Here is a 15,644-nt window from a genome sequence, read left to right on the forward strand (position 1 = left end):
TTCCTGGCTGTGCCTTGGGACACCTTGCCCTTCCGCACCATTCACCCAGCTCCTACCTCCACACCTTGGCCCTTGCTGTGCCTTCTCTTGGACCATCATGCCCATTGCCAACCCCACGTCCACAGCATGCCCGTGGAATTCTGGCTTGAATGCTCCCTTGCATACGTTCCCTTAACCCCCCCGATAGACTTCATCCCTCTTTCTTCTAACCCCCCAAATAACATCCTCTCCCCCTTTCTCATCATCCCATCTGATGATAAAGCTTGAACTGTGTGAAACTGCTGGTCTGCCACCGTTTTTGACCTGCAAGAATGGAAATCTCATACGGTGTGACCTAATAGTGATTTATGACAGTGATTATGTCCAAGATCACATTTGCCTGCCAGAGTACATGCCTCTGGAAGCAGGATCCGCACCACATTCATTTTTGAAACCCTGTGAGCTAAGCTGGGACCTTACCTGCCCTCCTTTGCAGGGAGACAGGGAGGGCACTGGTACTCAGCTCCCAGCTTCGGCTCAGCAGTCCTCCCACCAGGAGGTCTTCTCTGGCCCGTCATCCCAGCCTCATTGGGAGCCCCTCTGTATGTCCCCACAGACCTCTCACTCCCCTCCCATCACCTCCTAACACTGGGTGCTTGCTGCCCAGCTCCTTGGCTCTCTCACCTTGAGGAACAGTGTTCTTGAGGATGGGGTCCAAGTCTCATTCACCACAGGTCCCCAGCACCAGCCCAGGCACCACCAGGAGTGGCAGTGAAGGGCACCCCTGCAGTGTCACTGCACACTCGTGCACTGGGCAAATACAGCACAATTAGCTCTGCGTCCTCAGAGACCCTTCTCTGGGATCAAATATTTCACGAGACTTTGCTCTTGACTTCAAGGGTGGAAGAGTGTGGATGGTTCCCCGGCCCCCTTCCCATGGCTGGGTGCCACGGTCTCCTTTCCACTTGCTCCACACAGGATGAAATGGAGGTCGGCTACATCCAAGCTCCACACAAGACACTGCCCGTGGTCTTTGACTCCCCGAGGGACAGAGGACTGAAGGAGTTCCCCATCAAACGCGTGCTGGTACCTGCGTGGGGTGGGGAAGGGGGCACAGCTGTTGAAACCCCTTTGCCTCGAGGCCCCCTTGCTCATGAACCTGCCTTCCCTGCCCTGCCCCTGTGGTTGAGTAGCCCAGCCCCGGCAGGTGGAATTCCTGCTCAGGTGGGGATCATGCAGGTGGGGCTTGTTATTTTTGTCATTACTGTGATAAGATCTGGCTCTTCATTTCCCAAAGCCCTTGCCACCGATGAGTTCAGCTCATCCCAAGATAACTTGCTGAAGAGGTGGGTCAGACTTGGACATCCTCATGCTAGTGAAGATGCTCTTGCTGCAGGGGGGGGGGGGCAGGACTGGGACCTCTCCCAACGTCCAGCTGGAGGCTCTGTCTTTTGGATGGGTTTTAGCCTTCAGGGGCTCCATCTAGGATATGGGGGAGAGGTGTTTCAGGATCAGTGGTCATTTCCTAGGTGTGACTTTATCAGCCAAAGTCTCTATATGTGGGGGTGGCAAGTGACATGTTGGTGACTCGTGCTTGACTAGCCTGGCAGATTGATGCAAACTCAGCACACAATTATAATAATAATAATAATAATAATAGTTGCATTTATTGAGCATGTGTCAGTCACCATGCTAAGTTCTTTATATACACTGACTCATTTAATTTGACAAGCTTTTATGGAGATGTTATCAATAGACCCATTTTGTAGATGAAGAAACTGAGGGTCAGAGTGGAGAAGCTGGAATTCCAACCAGGCCAGTCTGGCTTGGTGAGCATGCCCTTCCTCACCCTGCCTCCCTGCTTTCCTGGAAGACTCCAGACGTGCACTCTGAGCCCTGGCAGCCCCTTGACTCCAGGTGCCCAGGGAAAATGGAGGAAGAAATGTGGGGTACAAAGTCTGCTATGATGAATGTCTTTCCAAAGAGCACCCGTGCTCCGAGGGAAGGGAAGATGGCGCTGCCCACACAGGAGGCAGCGGAAGAAAACCTCAGTTTAACTCAACAGTGAGCCTCGCTTCCTCCCAGCCAAGCCCTGCACTGAGCCATGGAGTTGAGTTAATCCTGTTTCAGGAGCGTCATAATAAAACTAGGCAGCCGCCGCCGTGACTGCCCCCTTCTTGCTGGTTTCAGCCCTACCTTGCTGAGTGTTTACATCTTCGACTTTATACTTCAATTATGACAAAAGCCAGATTCTCTGATGTCACAAGCCAACGTCCAGAGTCCTGCTGGACAGACAGACATCTCAGCAGAGGTCTCTTCACTTTTCCCACGGACAGCCTGGGGTGAGGGAGGCCGCCGCACTCCCTCGGCTAAGCACAGCCTCAGTATTCTGACTCACATCCCTCTGCATGGAAAGAATTCGAGTAAAAGTCAACCTGGTCACCAGGCTTGACCCCACCTGCTGCTCCAACATCAATGGGCCACTTTCCTCGTGCTTCACCTGGCTCCAGCCCCACTGGGCTCCTTCCTGTCCTTCAAGTTTGCCCAAGTTTTCCTCACCACCCAGCCTTTGCATATGCTGTTCCATCTGTCTGGAATGCTCTTCCCTGCTCCCGGGGCAGGCTGTTTCCCAGTCTTCAGGTCTCAGCTTCAATGCCTGCTCAGGGAGGCTCTCCCTGACCTGCAAAAGACCCGCCCCCTAGCCCCCAGCGCTCTCACTACAGCCCCCGCAGTTTCTTCCAGAGCATTTGTTACAAGTCGCAGGGCGAGTACATCGAGGCAGCTAGCACGCACGCGACTTGACACACATGGGTGTTCTTTCCGTAAGATAGTGTCAGTAAATTTTTTATCACCACGGCAATGGGAAACCTGGGGCACTTACCATAAATAAAAGGCGACTGTGAATTCACAGAATTAAAACAAAACAATGCTGTTAAAGCCAGCTCCATAGAAGTGACTGCAAAATCTCTGAGCCCCAGGTCTGCTCTCTGGTTGTTAAGATGAGAAATTAGCAGGTGTTAAGGATGTATTTGCACCACTCCGGGAAATTAATTTTTGAGGAACCAGAAAGACTGGCAAAAAGTTGAAAGGACAACACGTTGCTGACTTTGTGCCTTGAAGCTGCGTCACCTAGTCCCTGTAAGCCTCCCCCGAACATCCCACTCTTGGGGAGCCGCTTCTTCAGACAAGGGACACCCCTTCATTTGCCTGCAGAAATCCAAGCCCGAAGCCTGTATAACTGATCCCCTCCCATGGCTACAGCCAGGGCTGTGTTTTGTATGAATTCATCGTTCATTCATCGAACATTCTTTGAGAACATACTCCATGCCAGGGCCCGTTCTAGGCACACGGGATACATCAGTGAGCAGTGTCAAGGGGTCTGCCCTCATGGAATTGACATTCTGGCCCAGAAAGACAGATGACAAACGATAAATATGACAAAGCAATTGTATGGCACGCTGGAAGGTAATGTCAAGTGTTACAGGAACAGACGGTGGCATCACGGAGCTCACGGGTGTCAGAGTGGTGGTGGGGGTAGGTGGATTAGATTCAATCTTAAATAGGATGGAGGCCTCATTGAGAAGCTCACATTGGAGCAAAAACTTGAAGGAGGTGAGGGAGTTGGCCACGTGCATGCCTGGGGGGAAAAGCGTTCTAGGCAGAGGGAACAGCCAGTGCAAAGGTCCTGGGGCAGGAACATGCCTCATGTGTTCAAGGAACAGCAATGAGGCCAAAAGGGGTAGAACAGAGCAAGCCAGCAGAACAATGGTAGGAGAGGTGGTCAGAGAGGTGATAGGGAACCAGGGCAGGAGGGGAGATCGTGTGGGCTTGTTGGCCACTGTAAGACCATTTGTTTAGAATCTGAGAAAGTGGGAATCGTTGGAAGGTCTTAAACAGAGGAAGATTACGATCTGGTTTATGTTATAAAAGGGAACAACATCTGGCTGCGTGTTGAAAATAGACAGCAGGGGCCAAGGGCAAGAGCAGGGAGAGTAAGCGGGTGAGATGAGGGGGCAAGACCAAAGCAGGCAGGGGACGAGGTGAGAAGTGGCCAGATTCTGGATACATTTGGACAGCAGAGCCAAGAGGATTTTCTGACCACTGCAAGAAAGACAAGCCAGAGATGACATCAAGGCTATGACCTTGAGTGGCAGGCACTGTCCCCTGAGAGGGGAGGACTTGAGAGGAGGAACAGGCTGGTGGGGGATGAGGGGATGGGAAGAAGAGATCGGCGGTTCTATTTGGGACCAGTGGGAAGTCGAGCAGGCATGGGATATTTGTCTGATGTCCGAGAGAGACGGGAAGACTGGAGACATAAATGCAGGGGTTGTCGCATGTGGATAGAATTTCTAGAGACCAGGAGAGACGACTAAAGGAGTGCATGAGGTTGGAGGAGAACCAAGGGTGCACGGTGTCTCGAAAGCCAAGTGCAGAAAGTGAGCCAAGAACATGGGCGTGGCCAGCTGATGGGGAGCACGAGGCCCGGCATTGACCGTTGGGTGTGGCCGCATGGTCATGAAGACCTTGACGAGAGCAGTTTTGATGGAGCGATGGAGGTGGAAGGCAGACTGGCACGACTTTTAAAGAGAAAGGGGTGAGAGGAATTGGAAAAGGTGATTTTTAAATTTGTGGAATACAGACCTCCTTGAAACTATTTGTCTTCCCCAAAATATGCACCCAGGCACACAGTTTGGAATCTATGCTCAGGAGGTCCCTGGCCCCCATGAAGTACTGGGGTACAGAGCATCAATTTGTCAAAGGCCAGAGCTGGAGGTACAGCCTCTCCTGGGAGGCAGGGGCTAAAATGAATAATGACTTTTCAAATATGTCCGTGCCCTAATCCCCAGAACCTGATGTTTCCTTACATAACAACAGGGGCCTTGCAGATGTGATTAAGTTAGAGATCTTGCAATGGGACAATTATCCTGTATTATCCAGGTGGATTCTATGTAGTCATAACACTCCTTATAAGAGAGAAGAAGGCCTCCAGAACTGTAAGAGAATAAATGAATGTTATTTTAAGCCACAAAGGTGATGGTGATTTGTGACAGCAGCCTTAGGAACCTCCCACGATGGGTGAGAGATCTGTCACCTGCTCCTCTCCTGAAGACTCCTGTGGAGACATCACAGCCACTCTGAGAAGCTCATCCCAGCCTGAGATCAGTGTGGACAAGAGCGCCTGTCATAGACGCAGATCAGATCCTTGTCCTTCCACAGACTGGCCATGCGACCTGAGGATGCCTTGTCACTGCTCTGAGCTTAGATTCTTCATCTGTAAAATGAGGATAAAATGATATTTTGAGATTTCGTTAACATGCTCAAGTTAAGATCTATGAAGCAGCTGGCGTGCATTAGGTCTCAGCAAATGCTTACCCCTTTTCTTGCCCACCAGATAGATTCAACATTCCTTCAACACTCTGCAAATAACAACAGTAGTTGCTATGTACCAGCCACTGACAGTTACTGAATTCGTTCCTGTGACCGACTTCATCTTCACACTTGGACCCCAACCTGTTTTCACCCAGGGACTATTTCCTCTAACTCTCGGTGCCCACTTTTCCCATCTCAGGGTCCGGATTTTGGCTATGTGACTCGAAGACCCCAAACAGGGGAGATCACAGGGCTCGACTCCTTTGGGAACATGGAAGTGAGCCCCCCAGTCACAGTGGGGGAGAAGGAATACCCTCTGGGCAGGATTCTCATCGGGAACAGCAGTTACCCCAGGTAAGGAGGGGAGGGACAGAAAGGGGCAGCCAGGACCCAGGAATACCGTGAAAAAGCAGAAGCCTCCTCTAACCTCTTTCAACCCAAGAGGAACTAATGAACTTTAGGGAGGGTGAGAGGGATCAAAGTGCAGGATAAGAAATACAGGCTTTGGAGCCCAGTAGACCCAAGTTCAAATTCCGGCTCTGTCACTTACATTCTTTCAGTCAGTGAATATTTACTGAATATCTACTATGTGCAAGGAGCTGAGAATGCGGCCGTGAACGTGACAGACAAGTCCCTGCCACTATTCTAGTGGGGGAGACAGATAATAGAAAAGTAAATAAATAAGATAATTTCAAATAGTGAAGACAAGAAAAAAGAGAGGCAGAGGAGGGGTGGGAACTATGTTAGAGTGACAAGGGAGGGCCTCTCTGGGGAAGGGGCTTTCAGGCTGAGGGCTGATGACAAGAAGGACATGGCTGCATGGAGACCTAGGGCAGACCGTTCCTGGCAGATGAAAGAGCATGTGCAAAGGCCCTGAGGCACGAACGAGCTTGGTGTGTTCAGGCCAGTGTGGCTAGAACAGATTGAGCAAGAGGAGGAGCAAGGGGCTAGACCACCAAGGGCTAGAACAGATTGAGCAAGAGGAGGAGCAAGGGGCTAGACCACCAAGGGCCTTGTATGAGAAAACTGAAGCTCAGCAAGATAAAGAAACATCCCCAAGGCCACACAGCTAACAAGGGGTCACCAACTCAGGTCGGACAGACTCCAAATCCCACGTTTACCCACAAAACCAGCATCCAGGTTCACTCAACAGGCAGTACTTTCTGAGGCTAACCTCTGGTCCTATTTACCTTAGTGACTCTGTGCCTCAGTTTCCCCTCCATAAAACTAGAATGACAATTCCTAAATTCCTCCAATGTTAGGGGATATAATACAGGCATTCCAGGGTCCTTAATCCCTTCCTTAGTTGATGGAGAATGCTGATCCCTTTGCCAAGCCCCAGTCCCCCAGAGACCTCCCTGCTGCCCCTCACTTCCTCCTGCAATAACACTCAAACCCTGCATGGGCAGCAATCAGAGCCGGGAGATGCACCAGGCCCTGCAGGACTTCCTTGGTGCCCAGCGGGTGCAGGCCCCCGTGAAACTCTATTCTGACTGGCTGTATGTGGGCCACGTGGACGAGTTCCTGAGCTTCGTTCCGGCACCTGACAGGAAGGTACAGTCTGGGGGCTGCCTGAAGGAAGCCATGCCTCCCTCCTGGGTTCCCAAGTACAGCTCTCCCCTCTGTCTGGGGGCCCAGCCTTACATGCCTGGCTCAGTTCTTCCCTCACCCTCAGGAGGGGGGATGGAGGAGGCAGGCAGAGTGGGTCCAAGTCCACACTGCCCCCATCCACAGGGGAGCCCCTCTCCTTGGGAGCCCCAAGGGCCAAGCTGACCTCTGACCCCAGCACTTGTACCTCCAGGGCTTCCGGCTGCTCCTGGCCAGCCCCAGATCCTGCTATAAGCTATTCCAGGAGCAGCAGAAGGAGGGTCACGGGGAGGCTCTGCTGTTCAAAGGGGTCAGGGGTAAGTGGGCCATGCCTTGTTCTGTCTGAGCACCTTCCTCTGCCTTCACGTGCTTTACTGCCAGATAGAATGATCCAGGCAACGGATACCTTTGGAGCACCTTACTGTGCACCAGGCACCATGCCAAGTGCTGGAGATACTGTGTGAACAGGGCAGAATAGCTCCCAGCAAGTCAATAAAACAGGGGCTTTGGGAGGTTGTCTGGGTGGAGCTCAAGGAAGGATTCCTGGAAGAAGCAAAGATCAAGCAGGAGCTGGCCAGGCAAATGGGGCCGTGAGAGGAGAGGAAGGGAGATACTGCAGACAGAGGGAACAGAGAATGCAAAGGCTCAGAGGCAGGAGAAAGCACGTCATTTCAGTAGCTGAGAAGAGTTCAGTCTGGCGGGAGCACAGAATGAGAGTTATTGTTTTCAGTAAACTTCACAGACATGGGCTGGGGTCAGAGGCTGAGAAGCCTCCGTGGCTGAGAGTTTTCATCTGATATCTGTAGTGCTCGTATGTTGCGTGGCATCAGGCAGTGGGCAGACCCGATTCTTTGTAAACGGGATCTCTTTGAAGAGAATTTAAAGGAGTGAGAGCCACATTTTTAGTGAGAATTTACACTGCTAAAATATTTTGTTAAAGGCATTTGCCTTGCAGAGGCTCATGGCTAAACTATATGATAGGAATTATTACTGCCCCATTTTACAGACAGGAACACTGAATCCCCACTGTACCGGCTGGGAAGAGGGAAATCGACCTCTGAATTCATTTATGTTTTTTCTTTTTTTCCTTTTTCTCCATGACAGAAATAAAACAGCAGAAAATAAAGGACATTCTGTCAAACAAGATATTGAGAAAACACAATTCATATGTGGAGGTACTGTCCTGGGTCCCCAGGAGATGCCACAACCTGGGCAGACCTGACACCCTCTACAGCGAGCCTCCTTTCCCTGTGATTAGGGGCACAAGGCAGGAGCCCTCCTGGGCTACATGTTGGCTGGGTGGTGACACACAAAAGCCGAGGGAGAGGCTGAGTGGGACAGTGTGGGAGGCCCACAAGTTCCCACAAGAGCACTGGCTAACAGCACCTCTATGTCAGGGAGCCTAGAGCCACCCATCACTGCCTTTCTGATCCTGTCTCTCGTCCTTCCCTTGGCCAGGGAGCCTCAGCCCATACTGTCCCTGCCTCCCCAGCAATCCTCCCCCACCTGCCTCTCTCTCTCCCCTGCAGAACTGCATCGACTGGAACCGAGAGGTGCTGAAGCGGGAGCTGGGCCTGGCCGATGGTGACATTGTTGACATCCCGCAGCTCTTTAAGCTCAAGAAGAACGAAGAAGGGATTCTCAAGGCCAATGCCTTTTTCCCAAACATGGTGAGGAGGTGGCGGTCAGTTCACCTTTGCAAATGGCCCTTAAACCCCAGGATGCGGCACAGAGGTAGCTTAGTCAGAGAGGCCAGCTGGGCTCTTGGGGCAGGTCTAGGAGGCCAGGCTCTTCTCCTCACCTTCTGGGGTGTGTGTGGCCCTATACAGCCTGCAGAGCACCTTCTGGTATCTCACAGCAATGCAGGAGTCAGGTCTGTTGTCACCTGTGCCTTACAGGTGAGGCACAGAGAGGTGAGGTCTCTGGCACAAGAACACACAGCTTGCCAGAGATGGGAATCAGAGCTCAACTTCACAGCCAGGACAGGATCTGGCTGCAGAACCTGTGCGCTAACCATTGTACTGCACTGCTTCCTCCCTGCAGGGGGGTTAGGGGACAGGCAGGGTGTCAAGCAACAGACATGCTGCTCTCAGGTGTGTTAATCGTCCTGAAGGGAACACACGTGGGGGCACCCCCTCCGACTGGGTGGTCCAGGAAGGCCTCTCTGAGGAGGTGAGTCTGGCACTGCCTAGGCTGAGTGGGACTCACCCCTCTGAAGGGTGGACTTGAGGGTGATCCCACCTTTGCTGAGAATTTTTAACTGTGACCCCCCAAGCACTATCTCGATGTCACCTATTGTATTTTTACCACCTTCCTGCCCTGTTACTCCCTCTCTACAAAGAATACCCAAGGGCCATGCAGAAACTTCACCCAATTCCACTGGGGCCCCTCAGTCACTCCTTCCTTCTGGGGCTGGGGGCTACAATTCAGGGAGGAGCCAGCAGTCCCAAACACAGCGGTTCTCAAACTGGGTTCCCAGGGCCCTGGGGTTCCAAGGCAGTGCTTCAAATCTGGTGGTTTAGATTTTCTGTTTTATGCATTGAGGTTCTGCAAAAGATTTTGTTTGGAATAAAGGGTCTCTTGGCCAAAAGAAGGCAGGAGTGGGGGCATCTCCCCCTTACCCCCTGAATAAAACTCCTTGGCCTTAAGCATTTGGTTTCCTCTTGGGTTTAGTGAAGCCAGGCTTCCCAGCACAGGAATGAAAGTTCACACCAGCAGCGAGGGGATGAGGCGTCTGAAACGTAATCAGCATCCCAGAGGGCTGACTCTGTGCCTTCGCTATTCAAGGCCCCCGGAGGGAGCCTAAACATGAGAAATGACTCTCTCCCAGGAGCCTGTGGTGGGAGGAGGGTGTTGGGGAGTGGTCCTGGAACAGGCAGAGAAATTAACAACAGAAGGCATGGGCACAGGCTGTGCCCCTATGTGCCCACACAGTGCTGGGCACGCGTGTTCTTCGCTAATTGTCACAGCCATGGAAACATGTATGTGGGCTCCTTTTGCCAATGAGGCTCAGAGAGGTGAAGTGACTTGCCTAAGGTCACACAGCTATTGAGTAACAGAGCTGGGATTCAAACCCACGTTGGCCTAGAGCCAAAATCCTCGTACTTCGTCCTCACCAGGCCACCTTCCAACATAATGGAGAAAACAAAGTCATTTACATAAGTTCCAATATATAGAAAGTGCTACGACAGAGGTGGTCATTTATTCACCCATTTAACAGATATTTACTAAGTGCCTAATATGTGCCAGGCATGGTGCTAGGGGTTATGGGAGCATAGAGAAGGAGTGACTGCCGGAGTTCAGGGATTCATGGGCAACTTCACAGAGGGACTGGCATTAGAGCTGGCCCTTGAGTAATATAAACAGTTTATCAGGTGGCAGGTGGCAGGATGGGGGAGGACAATGTAGTGTTAAGAGATGGACCCTGGAGTCCCACAGACTTGGGTATAAATCCTAGACTAGCCGTGCAGCCTTTGGCAGCCCACTTTATCTGTCTGGGCCTCAGTTTCCTCATCTGTAAAATGGGGCTATTGTTTCCAAAGGTCAGAGGAGGGAGGGGACACTCGGACCGTGATGCAGGCCACACGCTGCTGCCTCTGACCTGGGACCTCTTTTCCCTGCAGGTGAACATGCTGGTGCTGGGGAAGTACCTGGGCATCCCCAAGCCCTTCGGGCCCATCATCAACGGCCGCTGCTGCCTGGAGGACAAGGTGCGGTCCCTGCTGGAGCCACTGGGCCTCCACTGCAGCTTCATCGACGACTTCACCCCGTACCACATGCTGCACGGAGAGGTGCACTGCGGCACCAACGTGCGCCGGCAGCCCTTCTCCTTCAAGTGGTGGAACATGGTGCCCTGAGCCGCTCTTCCTGGGAACCTCCCGGCCAGAGGTTGCTTGGCCCCTGCAGTGTGGCCCAGCGAGAGCTCTCAGGGATATTTTGGCACCTGGGGGGTGGCCAACCCTCCCATGAGTGGCTTGTTTCCTTCTCCTATGCCCTAGTTCCTGGGGCCCTTTCTGCGGTTCCCAAGATGGTCCTAGCGTTGCAAACTCAGTTCTGCTCTCAGAAGCTGCGATAAAGTTTATTTGAATCACTTTGTACGTGAGGTCAAGATATTGTTCCTACCATCCACTTGTTTACTCATTTGTCATGGTTGGGGTGACTGCTACAAACTCTAAAGTTCTGCCAGGCTATGCTGAAGGCCAGAGTCACTGCATGTGTCTTTTGCTCCCGGCCATATATTTGGTCTATAAAATATTGCCTGATCCTAGGTGGTCCTGAGCTTCCCACAGAACCTCTCCAGGAAGAGAAGGAAAGAGGGGGGACAGGGAGGGAGGAGAGGGTGGGCTGAGCCCTCCTGGGGGTCCGGGCACATCCCTCTTTAAAGCCATGTTGAAATCAGTTCCCAAACAGCCAGCAGGTGCATCCTGAGGTATGTGGCTGTCCATTTGATCATTCACTTTAATGCTGTGTGTCTATAAAATACATTCCTCTATGTGTATATTTCATAATAAAAATTAAAATTCTAATAGACTGGATTACAGGGGCATATGGGCAGGAAGAGCAGGTCCCCCAGGAGGAAACAAAGTCACACCAGCCTCAGACCACACAGTGAGGTCTACAGGGTTCTGAGGGCAAAGGTGGAGCCTAAGAATTTTATTTCCCTTCATGTGGTCTTTGGAGAAAAAGGCAACAAGATAATGCAAGAACCCAGGGCACATAGGGGTTCTTGACTGTTGTATCCAACACACCCAGGCTTCGGGTTTTTTTTTTTTTTGTCCATCCCTTTTGTGGTTTCCATTCCACTTGCTTGAAAACACCACAAAGCAGGCCCTGTTCTAGCTTGTTGGCTGCTGTACCTTGGGCCACCTAGAACAAAGCATAGCACGTGCTAAGAGTGATGGATTTTTGTGGACTAGAGTAATGCACCTCCTCGGTGTCCTTTTTGTATATTGTCTTTTATGGCCCTGACGTTGGGACTTAGATTCCTCTGTGGAAAATAAAACTTGAGCCAACACCGGGGGGTCCTGAGATGGGGCCCGTGGGCCAGTCCTGCACCTGCCCACAACCAGATCCTGGAATGTACTTATTAGCCACTTGTGGATCTTTGGGATGTATGACTCACCTGCTCATGTCCTTCGCCAAATTTCTGCTTAGATTTTTCTAATTCATTTTAAAGAGTTATTTTTGCAATAAGGATATTAATCTTTGTGTGTTAAAAAAAAAGAAAAGAAAAGAAGTAGAGAGTAGAATAATGGTTACTGGAGGCTGGGAGGGGTGGGGGTAGGGGGGAAGATTAGGGGTAAACTAATGGGGACAAAACTATGCTGTCTACCCTAAGTGAATCATTGTGCAGCCTATGCATGTATTGAAACAACACACTGTACCCCACAAAAATAAACATGAATAAAATTGAATTAAAAAAAAGAAAAGATTTTGGTATATGGTGAGAGGTACAGGTCCTATTTCATTCTCCTACATATAAGTGCCCAATTTTCCCAGCACCATTTACTGAAGAGGCAGTCTCTTCCCCACACTTTGCCAAAAATCAGATGGCTATAGGTAAATGGGTTGACTTCTAGATACTCTATTCTGTTCCATTGATCTGTGTGTCTGTTTTTATGCCAGTACCATGCTGTTTTGGTTACTATTGCTTTATAGTATAGTTTAAAGTCAGGTAGTTTTATGCCTCCAGCTTTATTTATTTATTTATTTGTTTTTGCTCAGGATTGCTTTGGCTATTCATGGTCTTTTGTTCTTCCATATGAATGTTAGGATTGTTTTTCCCAATTCTAAGAAAAATGTCATTGGAAATTTGATAGGGATTGCATTGAATCTGTAGATCACTTTTAGTAGTATAGACGTTTTCACAATGTTAATTCTTCCAGTCCAAGAGCATGGGATATCTTTCCATCTTCTTGTGTCCTCTTCAATTTCTCTCAACAGTGGTTTGTAGTTCTCATCATAGAGATTTGTCACATCCTTGGTTAAATTTATTCCTAGGTATTTTGGGGTTTTGGTGACTAATGTAAATGGGATAGCTTTCTTGATTTCCTTCTCAGCCAGTTCATTTTTAGAATATAGAAATGCTACTGATTTTTGTGTGTTTATTTTGTATCCTGCAACTTTGTTGAAATCATTTAACTCTAAAAATTTTTTTGTAGAGTCTTTAGGCTGTTCTATATATAAGATCATGTCATCTGCAAACAGGGACAGTTTGACCTCATCTTTTCCAATCTGGATGCCCTTTATTTCCTTCTCTTCCCTGATTTCTCTGGCTAGTACTTCCAACACTATGTTGAACAGGAGTGGCAAGAGTGGGCATCCTTGTCTTCTTGTTCCTGTTCTTAAGGGAAAGGCTTTCCATTTTTCTCCATTCAGGATGATATTGGCAGTGGGTTTGTCATATATGGATTTAATTGTGTTGAGATACTTTCCTTCTATCACTCCAGTTAGGATGGCTAATATCAAAAAGACTGAGAATGACAAATGCCAGAGAGCATGTGGGGAAAGAGGAACCCTCCTACACTGTTGGTGGGAATGTAAAATGGTGCAGCCCTTATGGAAAATAGTACGGAGGTTCCTCAAACAACTACAGATAGATCTACCATATGACTCAGCTATCCCACTGCTATATATACCCAGAAGAATGGGGATCATCATGTCGAAGAGATACCTGCACTCCCCTATTTATTGCAGCATTATTTACGATAGCCAAGAGTTGGAACCAGCCTAAAGGCCCATCATCAGATGAGCGGATAAGGAAAATGTGGTATATCTACACAACGGAATACTACTCTGCTGTAAAAAAAAAAAATGAAATACTACCATTTGCAGCAACATGGATGGACACAGAGAAAATTATATTAAGTGAAATAAGCCAGGCAAAGAAAGAGAAATAGCACATGTTCTCACTTATTTGTGGGAGCTAATAAAAACAAATAAGTAAATAAACAAATTAATGGGGGGGTGGGGGGAGTGAGGAAGACACAACAATCACAACAACTCCTTGATTTTGCTAAAACATGTGAACAGATATGATGTTGATGGGGAGAGGGGAGAGAGAGAGGGAGGAAAAGGAGGAATTGATAAAGGGACACAAAAATCAACTATTTTGTATATTGATAAATTAAAATTGAAAAAAGAAAGAAAAGAAAATTTGATGGCTCAAGATCTTTAAAACTGAGACCAGATCTTGGCTTCACAGAGTCTGAGATGCTCAGAAAACATTTAGAGATACTGGGGTTTTTTTTTGGTTTTTTTTTTGTTTTTTTGTTTTTTTTTTCATGTAGGCCATGGAAAACAGGCAGTGGTGAAAAGATGGACATTAAGAGCCTCTGCCCTCATACTTCCTGATTTCAAAACACATTACAAAGCTACAGTCATCAAAACAGTGTGGTGCTGGCATAATGACAAATAGACACATGGAACAGAATAGAGAGCCCAGAAATAAATCATTGAACATGTGGTCAAATGATATTCAACAAGGGTGTCAAGATCATTCAGTGAAGAAAAGACAGTCTCTTCAGCAAATGGTGTTGGGAAAACTGGATATCCACCCGCAAAAGAATGAAGTTGGACCCTTTCCTTACACCTTTATAAAATTGACTTAAGATGGATCAAACACCTAAATATAAGACCTAAAACTATAAAACTCCCAAAGGAAAACATAAGCGAAAATCTTCATGATACTGAACTTAGCAACGGTTTCTTGGATGTGACACCAAAAGCACAGACAACAAAAGCAAAAATAGACAAATGGGACAACATTAAACTTAAACTTTTGTGCATCAAAAGACACAATCAACAAAGTGAAAAGGCAACCTATGGAATGGGAGAAAACACTCCTATTTGCAAATCACATATCTGATAAGGGCTTAATAGAATATATGAAGAACTTCTACAACTCAATGAGAAAAAAATCAAATAATCTAATTTAAAAATGGGCAAAGAGGGTCTGGCCAGTTAGCTCAGTTGGTCAGAGCCTGGTGTTATAACACCGAGGTCAAAGGTTTGGATCCCCTCTTACCAGCCGCCAAAAAAATAGCGGCGGGGGCAAAGGACTTGAATAGACATTTCTCTAAAGATGATATACAAATGGGGCCGGCCCATGGCTCACTTGGGAGAGCGTGGTGCTGACAACACCAAATCAAGGGTTAAGATCCCCTTACCGGTCATCTTTAAAAAAAAAAAAAAAGATGATATACAAATGGCCAACAAGCATATGAAAAGATGCTCAATGCAACTAATCATTAGAGAAAGGAAGATAAAAACCACCATAAAATATCACCTCACACCCATTAGGATGGCTACTATCAAAAAAAAGAAAAACACAACAGAAAATACAAGTGTTGGCAAGGATGCTGAGAAATCAGAACTCTGTGCATTGTTGGTGGAATTGTAAAACGGTGCAACTGCTATGGAAAACAGTATGCAGGGTCCTCAAAAAATTAGAAATAGAACTACCATATGATCCAGCAATCCCACTTCTGGATACATATTCAAAATAATTAAAAACAACATCTCAAAGACATTAGCATGAGGTCATCCCAAAACCTGAGAGAAAGGGCTGCCTGTAGAGCAAACAGGCCTCCATAGACAAAACTGAAGGCTTCGCTAGATCCCTGGGGCTGCAGAAGGTGGAGCGAGCGGGGGACAAAGCAGCCCTTGCAATCAGCAGACACGTGGGTAAGCGCCAGCGTGCTCTGGCC

The 15,644-nt window shown here is 48.6% G+C and overlaps 1 protein-coding gene across 1 annotated transcript in view; it reads left to right on the forward strand.

The window, feature by feature from the left end:
• The window catches only part of PADI4 (peptidyl arginine deiminase 4), a 32,635-nt gene extending 21,842 nt beyond the window's left edge, over positions 1 to 10,793 (forward strand). Inside the window, exons 10-16 of the mRNA XM_063106607.1 lie at positions 958 to 1,065; positions 5,549 to 5,703; positions 6,759 to 6,903; positions 7,151 to 7,253; positions 8,041 to 8,111; positions 8,466 to 8,606; positions 10,560 to 10,793. Of these exons, the coding sequence (XP_062962677.1) occupies positions 958 to 1,065; positions 5,549 to 5,703; positions 6,759 to 6,903; positions 7,151 to 7,253; positions 8,041 to 8,111; positions 8,466 to 8,606; positions 10,560 to 10,793 (957 nt within the window). The remainder of the gene's footprint in view (positions 1 to 957; positions 1,066 to 5,548; positions 5,704 to 6,758; positions 6,904 to 7,150; positions 7,254 to 8,040; positions 8,112 to 8,465; positions 8,607 to 10,559) is intronic.
• The last annotated feature ends 4,851 nt before the right edge of the window (positions 10,794 to 15,644 follow it).

The sequence above is a fragment of the Cynocephalus volans genome, chromosome 8 (assembly GCF_027409185.1).
Source record: "Cynocephalus volans isolate mCynVol1 chromosome 8, mCynVol1.pri, whole genome shotgun sequence".
Classification (NCBI taxonomy): Eukaryota; Metazoa; Chordata; class Mammalia; order Dermoptera; family Cynocephalidae; genus Cynocephalus; species Cynocephalus volans.